The sequence below is a fragment of the Sarcophilus harrisii genome, chromosome 4, assembly GCF_902635505.1.
Source record: "Sarcophilus harrisii chromosome 4, mSarHar1.11, whole genome shotgun sequence".
Lineage (NCBI taxonomy): Eukaryota > Metazoa > Chordata > Mammalia > Dasyuromorphia > Dasyuridae > Sarcophilus > Sarcophilus harrisii.
The window spans coordinates 454,087,266-454,095,516 of record NC_045429.1 but is presented as its reverse complement, the minus strand read 5'-3'; the positions used below and the strand labels follow the sequence as shown (position 1 = coordinate 454,095,516).

At 51.2% G+C, this 8,251-nt stretch overlaps 1 protein-coding gene across 2 annotated transcripts; it reads left to right on the top strand.

The window, feature by feature from the left end:
* POLR2H (RNA polymerase II subunit H) lies at positions 1–6,352 on the top strand. Of its 2 annotated transcripts, none has more exons than XM_031968098.1 (5): positions 1–238; positions 3,304–3,387; positions 5,241–5,334; positions 5,619–5,702; positions 5,957–6,352. In XM_031968098.1, the coding sequence occupies exons 1-5, from the start codon at positions 166–168 to the stop codon at positions 6,072–6,074; spliced, it is 453 nt and encodes a 150-aa protein (XP_031823958.1). In that variant the 5' UTR covers positions 1–165; the 3' UTR covers positions 6,075–6,352. The 2 variants fall into 2 exon arrangements, with proteins under 2 accessions (XP_031823958.1, XP_031823959.1); XM_031968099.1 differs by lacking the exon at positions 1–238 and adding an exon at positions 772–847.
* The last annotated feature ends 1,899 nt before the right edge of the window (positions 6,353–8,251 follow it).

Genomic DNA, 8,251 nt, shown 5'->3' with positions numbered 1-8,251 from the left:
AGGAAGCGGTGAAGAGGCAGAGCGGAAGCGGAATTGCGTGTATGGACGCCCGCCCCCAGTTTGCCTGCTGCGCTTCTGCGCACGCGCGGCCCCCGGTCTCGAGCGGCTCTCGCGCCGGCCTCGCGCTCGCGTTGGTTCGGCCTCCGTCGCCTCCCGCGGGCAGCCATGGCTGGGATCCTGTTCGAGGATATTTTCGACGTGAAGGATATCGATCCCGAGGGCAAAAAGTTCGACCGAGGTGAGGCTCCCCCCGGGGAGACCCCGCCCCCCTCCGTGCGTCACCGAGGAGCCCCCTCCTCTCATTTCTACTCCAGAGTCGCCCTCCTCCCCCTTGGATGGGAAGCCCCGCCCCCACGGAGATTCCCCCTCCCGCCCGCTCCGGAGACTTCTTTCCCAAGTCTCGGAATCCAGTCAGTTTATTAAGCACCCACTGTGTGCCGCCGCCGCCGCCGCCGCGTGTTAAGCACCCACTGTGTGCCGCCGCCGCCGCGTGTTAAGCACCCACTGTGTGCCGCCGCCGCCGCGTGTTAAGCACCCACTGTGTGCCGCCGCCGCCGTGTGTTAAGCACCCACTGTGTGCCGCTGCCGCGCCGAGTGCGGGGATACCGAGAGCTTGCGTCCCCCTCTCCCCGAGAGCTGCTGCAGTCCCCAAGTTACCCGCGGGAAAGCGGCAGATAGTGACCCGAGAGCTCGGGGCCGCCGTCCCTGAGGGCGCGAGGCAGGCCCGGGGGGCAGGGGGAGCGTCTCTCGTTGGGAAAACTGCCGGGGCGGCCAAAGGGAGCGCGAGGGTCCTTGTGGGGAGTAGCCCGGATGGAGAAGCGCCCGGTCACCCACCGAGGGGCGCCAGGTCCGAGGGCCCGCCCGGAAGGCTCCTGTCGAGAGCTCTGGGGCCGGCGGGGAAGGAGAGGGTGGGCGTCGTCTCCCGGCAGAGAGCCGAGGCGGGCGTGTGATGCGGGGGCCCCAGCAGAAGCGGTTGAATCCCCTGTGGCTTCACAGAAGGGGGCTTGAGGGGGGCAGGGAGCTGGGCCCGAGTGCTGGGGCTGGAGATGTTTGGGGGAAAGGGAAGATGGTCTCGGGGAGCGTCCATTTCCTGGGGAGACCCGCACCTCGGCAGGTTGGCCCTCTCCAAGGCCCTTCTCTCTCTCTCAATGCCTTCTTGTGTGGAGGCGGCCGTGGGGTCCGTTATCCCTGTGCTCTCCGCATTTAGTCCTGAAATCCTGAAGTGCGGAGGAGAGGACTCGCAGGACAGCGCGGATAACGGCATTGAGGAGCGCTTATTGCCAGCCAGCCAGGAGCCCCGCCAGAACCGGGGTGTCAGGAGGAGAGACACGTTTGCAGAAAGAGACATTGACGTTCCCTAGTGCATTTGCCGGACTAGAGGAATTTCATCCTGACAGGCAGAGGCTGTCAGCTAAGGATGCCACCCCCAGGCAGGCAGCGGGACAGGATTTCTTGTGTATCAAGTTGTCAGGGATTTTTAGGGCAGCAAACACCTTCTGCATTAGGGCGTGGAGAGCCAGTGACCAACTTCTGCCGGCAGTCTCAAGGTTGTGTTTGTCACGAGGGACGTGCTTCCCCTTTAATCCCATCCTGCTGCCTCCTGCCACCTGTGGCCTGTTGGACAGTGTGAACTGACTGTTTCTAGAAGTCTCATGTCTTGTGTTCCAGACAGCTCAGACTGTCTTTCCAGCCAAAGCTGCCCTTCTTTCAAACTTCCCTGTTGCATTACCCAGGTTTGCAGCCTTCGCATTTGTCCTTAGCCCTCACACGTTCTCCGTCACCCACAGATCAAGGCAGCTTCCAAATCTTGCCCTCTGTCCATGACATGACTTTAGTTGAATCTTCTCAGTCAGGACACATGCAATAAGTGCCGAGCATCTGGGATACAAAAGGATCTAAAAACCTCTCTTCCCTCCCCTCGCGTTGTCAGGAGCCACTTGAGACCCTAATCACTTTCTGATGAACTGACAAACAGCCTGCTAACTAGTTTCCTTGCCCTCGATTTCTCCCCAGTAGCTGCCAGTGATTTTCCTGAAGCCCAGCCTGACCAGATCATTGCACTCTGGTTCTCCCTGTTATATACACATACATGTTTTATATCTATCTATCTATCTGTCTGTCTGCATTTAAAGCCCCTTACAGCCTGGCTGCTTCCTATTCTTATACTTCCCTCTTCCCTATCCACTCAAGCTTCGACCAGGCTAACTTACTCGTTCCTTATTCATGATCCTTTGTATTCTCCCTCTTGGCTGTCTGTCCTTGAAATACTTTCCCTCCTTCTACCTCCATAGAAAACTTGACTTTTTTTTTTTTTTTTTTTTTTTTTTTATGATTCTGCTTGATTGTCACCAGCATTTTGCAGAAGTCTTTCTAGGTCTTCTCAGCTGCTAGGGCCTTCTCCTCTGAGATTAGACCACTTAAAGTTAAGTTGGATTATTTTAGATACTCTTTATTTATCTTGTGCTTCTTCCCATTTGTCTTCCTTATTAAAATATAAGTTCCTGGAGGATAATGACTGCTTTTTCTTTGTATCTTCGGTCTCTAGCACAGAGCCTGTCACATTACTAAATTTCCCCTCCACCTACATACATTGGGATGTTTCAACTGTCTCCTTAGTGATCTGGGGCCTCTTCTGCTTCCTTCTCTTCTTCAGAGGTCCCCCCCCCCTCCCCATAACATACCTATGCTCAGTATTCATAGACCCTCATTTGTGATAGTTTTCCAAAGGGATTTTTCTCCCACTCCCCTTTCTACCAAATGCAAAGACATTTCTTTCCTTACCTCTCACATAGCCTCTCTGAACAAAAGTCAGACACATAGACAACGATACACACTCACATGCTCATACACAAGAGTCCTTCTGATAGCTTTCTCTGTTTTCCCCAACTCAGGAGATCCTTTCTTTTTTTTACTCCTAAGCCTAATACACAAGTCCCTTCTTGTTAGCACCACTTCCACACTATGCATATCCATTTTCCCTTTCTGGGGAAGATGCTCCCTGCTCCCCAGCATCAGTACGTATTACTTGAATGTAACTTCCCACATCAGGATTCTTTCCTGCTCTCATCACATACTCTACAGGGACACTCCACTATTGGCCATTCTCACAGCAGCAGCTGGAAAGGACCCTAGGGATCATTTGGTTCAGCCTGCTCATTTTACATATATGGAAACAGATCAAATTTTCTAGGAGAGAGGAAATGATTTGTCTCAGTTCATAGTGAATTAGTTATAGAAGATGGGCTAGAATCCAGAGATTTAAATGCACTTTTACAAGCATCTCATCTTTCTCTTTGTCATTAGTGTCCCGGTTGCACTGTGAGAGTGAATCCTTCAAGATGGACCTCATCTTAGACGTTAACATCCAGATCTATCCAGTGGACTTGGGTGAGTAATGGAGGAGATGACCAGAAAATCTGCCATTCTTTCTATTGTTGGCGATTGCTATTGATTGAAAATGATTTGTATTCTACACATAGATGTCATCAACAAAAACAAGCAATGAAGAACAAAATCAGAAGGAAGAGATTGGCCATGAAGCTAAAAACATTATTTACAGTTTAAAAAAATAACAAAAATCTCCATTTGCTTGTGTCATCCCCTCAATCTTTTCTACAGATTTATTTTTGGATTTTATGAAGTTCTCCAAGGAAGAAATATAGATGATCAGTGGTCATCCAAAACTTTCTCAGCCTCCCTAAGCAGAGAAATGGAAAGCACAGTAACTCAGAGGGGCCACCTCCTCTGAGTTAAATTGGCAAAGAGAGTGAAAAATGATGCTCTTCCCTATTGTAGGGGCTGTAGCAAAGTAGACACACTGTCCACATTGTTGAGGAAAAGGTGCATTGACAGAATCCTTTGGAAAGCGGGGTAGCCAAATACAATAAGAGCCACAGAATTGTTTGCATTTTGTAATTGGTGCTTTCAAGGACTGTGGTTAAAAGGACAAGACTCGTAGCTCTTAGACATCCACAATGGCAGCATTTGCCATAATGAGCTGAAAAGAGGTTGCACAGTCAGCAGTTGAGGGATGGCTGAACGACGGATGATAAATGAACATGTGACCCTTGTGCCATCAAAAATGACAGCCAAGAAGCATACAGAGAAATATATGAAGACTTAGGAATTGATATAATAATTCAGCCAAGATTTAAGTTCCTACCATATCTGAGGCACTGTGTCAGATAGTGGGGAATGCAGAGGTAAATTATGGTACCTGTTCTCAAAGAGATTACCTTCTGCTGGAGAGGCGAGCAAGATAAGGATGTAGTAGAGACAGAGCTACATTATACTGAGAACAGTGTGATAGGGCCAGAAGAGTGATCAGGATAAAAAGGGCTCTAGAAATATTTCAGGGGCAAGAGAGGATTTTCAGCTAGGGGCACCTAGGAAAGGTGAAAGGCTGTGATAAGGACATAGAGAAGGGAGAGCTGTGCTCCAGGACTGAGGGAATATTAAGAGTGGGTCGTGTCAGGTTCATGGAATAAATAGTCTAGTCTGACAGGAACATGATGGATTATAGAGGGGGGAAGGGAGGGAGAATAATGTGAAATTAAGCAACCAAATTGTGGCAGGCCTTGAATCATGGGCTAAAGAATTTGTATTTTATTCTATACAGTTCTTAAGGTTTTTGGTATTTTCTTGACTGCCTGTGAATCCCTTCTCAGAATCATGCTTTGAATGTATAAAATAAAAGGGAAAGCAATAGTATTGAAAGAGCTATAAATACACACACATACACATACATATACATAGATAAGTTGATGTACCTAGTGTATATTAAGAAATCCTGCTGTATTTTGGTCCGACTTTTCTTGCACAGCACGACAAATTGGAAATATGTTTAAAGAATAACCCATATGTAACGTCAGATGACTTGCTCTTTTGGGGAGGAGAAGGGAGGCAGAAAAATTTAGAACACAAAGTTTTACAAAAATGAATGTTGAAAACTATCTTTATACCAGTATTTGGAAAAATAAAATGCTTTTGAAGGGAAAAAAGAAAAAAGAAATCCTGCTGTAGGCCCTAGTGAGCTAGTGCGGGTATTTGAGCAGAACAGTGATGTATTCAGAGATGAAAAAGTCATGGGTTGGAGAAGAGCAATCCTAGAAGCAGCCAGGACTGTCCAGAGAGCTTGAACTAGGGTGTCACGGCCGGGAGGAAGCCAGGTTTCAGTGAACAGAATGAGAAGGACAAAGTGCCGGGTCTGACTCTCCACCAAATCTGTGGTTGGTTTTCAGGTGACAAGTTCCGGTTGGTGATAGCTAGCACCTTATATGAAGATGGGACCCTGGACGATGGGGAGTATAACCCCACAGACGACCGGCCTTCCAGGTGAGAGATCAGGGAAGAGCAGGTGCTCTTTAACCTGGGTTTGAGTCACTTCTTTGATGACATTCTCTTAAGGAGACCTCGCTGGTGACCTCTGTCTGGCTGCCTGGAGCTTGGCAGGAGCTGAGGCACCAGAGGGAAATCCCGCCCCCGTCTGCTCCGGGCAAGAGCCGGGCCAGCACACGCTCGTGGGGTCGTCTGTCTGGCTCCGGGCACAGCGGCTGCTGCTTGCTGTGCAGGGGACAATGCGGGGAGTAGGACCCAGGAGCATCTTCCTTTCACTGCAGGGCCGACCAGTTTGAGTACGTGATGTATGGAAAGGTGTACAGAATTGAGGGGGACGAGACCTCCACAGAAGCGGCCACTCGCCTGTAAGTGCTTTTACTAGCCTCGTGCTTTGTCCCAGAGCCGGCTGCGGGTGGGGTAGGGCAGAGTGGGCTCTTGCACTTCCAGGGACTTGGGGCCAGAGGGTAGGTGTGAGGCTTCTGGTGCCCTGGCCGCCTTCCCGGGCTACCCTAGCTTTGGCTCTTCTGGCCCATTTTTCGCCCCCGGGTGGGGGAGAACTACTACTGTGGTTGAGCTGCCTCGGACCCCAGACTGATTTGGCTGCATCTTCTTGCTTTAGCTCCGCATATGTGTCTTACGGGGGCCTGCTCATGAGACTCCAGGGAGATGCCAACAACTTGCACGGCTTTGAAGTGGACTCTCGTGTGTACCTCCTGATGAAGAAGCTGGCTTTCTGAGCCACGCGGGAGCTCGTGCTGTCCCCTCCTCCCTATCTGGTGGGGCCCGGCCGAGGCTTTGGTCTTCCTGAGTGTGGCTCCAGGGGGAGCAGGAGGGGTGAAGAAGGGCCTCGTTCTCTGGGAGAAAGGTTCTTCCTTCACTTAATGGACTTGGGGATCACTTGTGGTTTGTCCGAACTCAGTGGAAAACTGACCTTCTTTGGATCCCCACAGGAGGAGCTCAGGTTGAGCTTTCAGATACTTTGTGTGCTGGTTCAATTAAACTGTGATTTTTTGTATTTGTTTCTCTTCCTGTCCTCCTGCCTACCTGGAAATTGCCTTTTCAGGTTCTTCTCCCGAAGCTTTTCATGCATCTGACTTAGGGCTGGGAGGCGATGTTTCTGGCCAGCCTCACTCAGCGTGCCTCAGTATTTAATCTGTGTGGTTCTGCTCAGAGTCTCTGGGCCTAGCCCTGGGGATGGCCACGTTGGCCAGGATAGCTACTGAAGCACTTGCTTCCCTCTAGGAAATCTGTTCAGATCTTGGAGGAGTCATTTGCATAGCCTGGAATTGATCATGCATGCGTGTGCATGTGCGTGTTTGTGTTTTGCAATCGTGAGTGGATGCCTTCTGACACGGACACGAGGCATGATTGTGTCTAGGGAGAATGGAAACATGGGAGAGCATTTGATGGATGTGAATGCCAATGGGGGGCTGAGTCCGATTGCATTTCTGCCAGGGATCCAGGAGGGAAGGTAAAAGGCAGTGGTTTTTGCTATTCAGTAATAAATGAAGAGGGAGAGGGGGCTGCTCCGAACACCTCTGAGGGCACCAGCAACCCCAGGGAGACTCGGTCTGGTCTCTTTGCTTCAGAACAGTATGTCCCTTTAACTTTCGAGACTGCAGGCTGGGAAAATCTTGGGAAATGGCGGCATGTTAGCCGAGGCCTCAAACTGCCTGAGAGTCCCTGGTTTTCTTTTTTGGATGAAGGGAAGCAAGCTCAGGAGCCTGTAGTTCTGGGAAATTCTGGGCGGTACAGCAGGGATCTGTCCTTTGGAAGCTGCTTTATCCCAGGGGTTGGTCTCCTTAGATACTTCCTGCTGTGTCCTTCCCTGCCACTTTCAAGTCTGGGAAGAAGGTGTTAAGGACGGATTTAGGGAAATGGGTTGAAAGTGAATGAGCTCTGCAGGGAGAAAGGAAAAGTGTTTTTGTGGTTTCTCCCTGGGGGAGGGGGGGGCAGATGAAAGAAAGGGGAGGGAAGGGGGGAATGGAAATGAATGTATTTGGGAATCTCAGCAGCTTTCTGAAATCTTAAGTGGGGGGAAGGGAATGGGAGTGGATTCGAGGTGGATGGAGGGAGAACACAATTGTCTCCCAAAATTGGTGGGCCCAAGGAAGGCCAGCCCCAGGAGGCTCTGGGACAATCCACATGAAATACTGGTGTCCTGACAGTGAAGCCGGGGCCTGGCTGTCAGGGGAAGAAAGGCTCTGCTCTCCTTGGCTTGGCGGGCCTCCAGTTGTGGGCTGGCTTCGGGACTGGACTAGTTCGGACTAGAAAGATCTTTTTTTCTCTTATGAGTAGGGAGGCTCTTGGTCCGGAGCTATGTAGGTCAGCCTTCAGTCTCCGCTTGGAACTTCCTGGAGTGTGTGTGTGAGTCGCCCTGAATCGGACGGTCCCGGGAGCCACGCTCGAGTCTGTGTCAGTGCTAGCTCATTTATATGCCATAAAGAGTTTTATTTGATCCCTGCCTCTCATCCGGTTTCCCCAGAAGCAAATTGCAGGAAACACTTACTCTTCCCTTCCTAGCCCGGGCAGGCAGACTTGTGTGGGCGCAAGGAGCTCATGTCTGCAATCGGCCTCTCCCAGCAGCCCAGGGTCGGTGCGGCCTCTTCTGGGAAGGGGGAGAGGCAGCTCCAAGGTGGTCCCATCTAGTGCCTTCCGAGACCCCTTGGGGGGAGATGTCCTCACCATCCTCATTCAGCCAGGCCCGAGCAGGCCCAGTGGGCAGTAAGGCATCCTGAAGGCCTGGCATTCGCACTGTTTGGCCCGGCCGGCGCCACTCGAGAAAGGGAAGGGGCTGGAGGCCGCACATTGTCCTGGCCTCCAACAGCCAGATAAGACCTTTTGGCCCTGCGGGTGGAACCGAGGCAGCAGTGCCCCGGCGCCTCCCGTCCCGGCTTTGGGGACCCAGTTTGCA

Coding starts and splice junctions, on each gene's coding strand:
- POLR2H (XM_031968098.1), top strand. CDS start 166: ATGGCTGGGATCCTGTTCGAGGATATTTTCGACGTGAAGGATATCGAT. Junction 3,388..5,240: donor GATCTATCCAGTGGACTTGG/GTGAGTAATGGA, acceptor GTTGGTTTTCAG/GTGACAAGTTCCGGTTGGTG. Junction 5,703..5,956: donor ACAGAAGCGGCCACTCGCCT/GTAAGTGCTTTT, acceptor TTCTTGCTTTAG/CTCCGCATATGTGTCTTACG.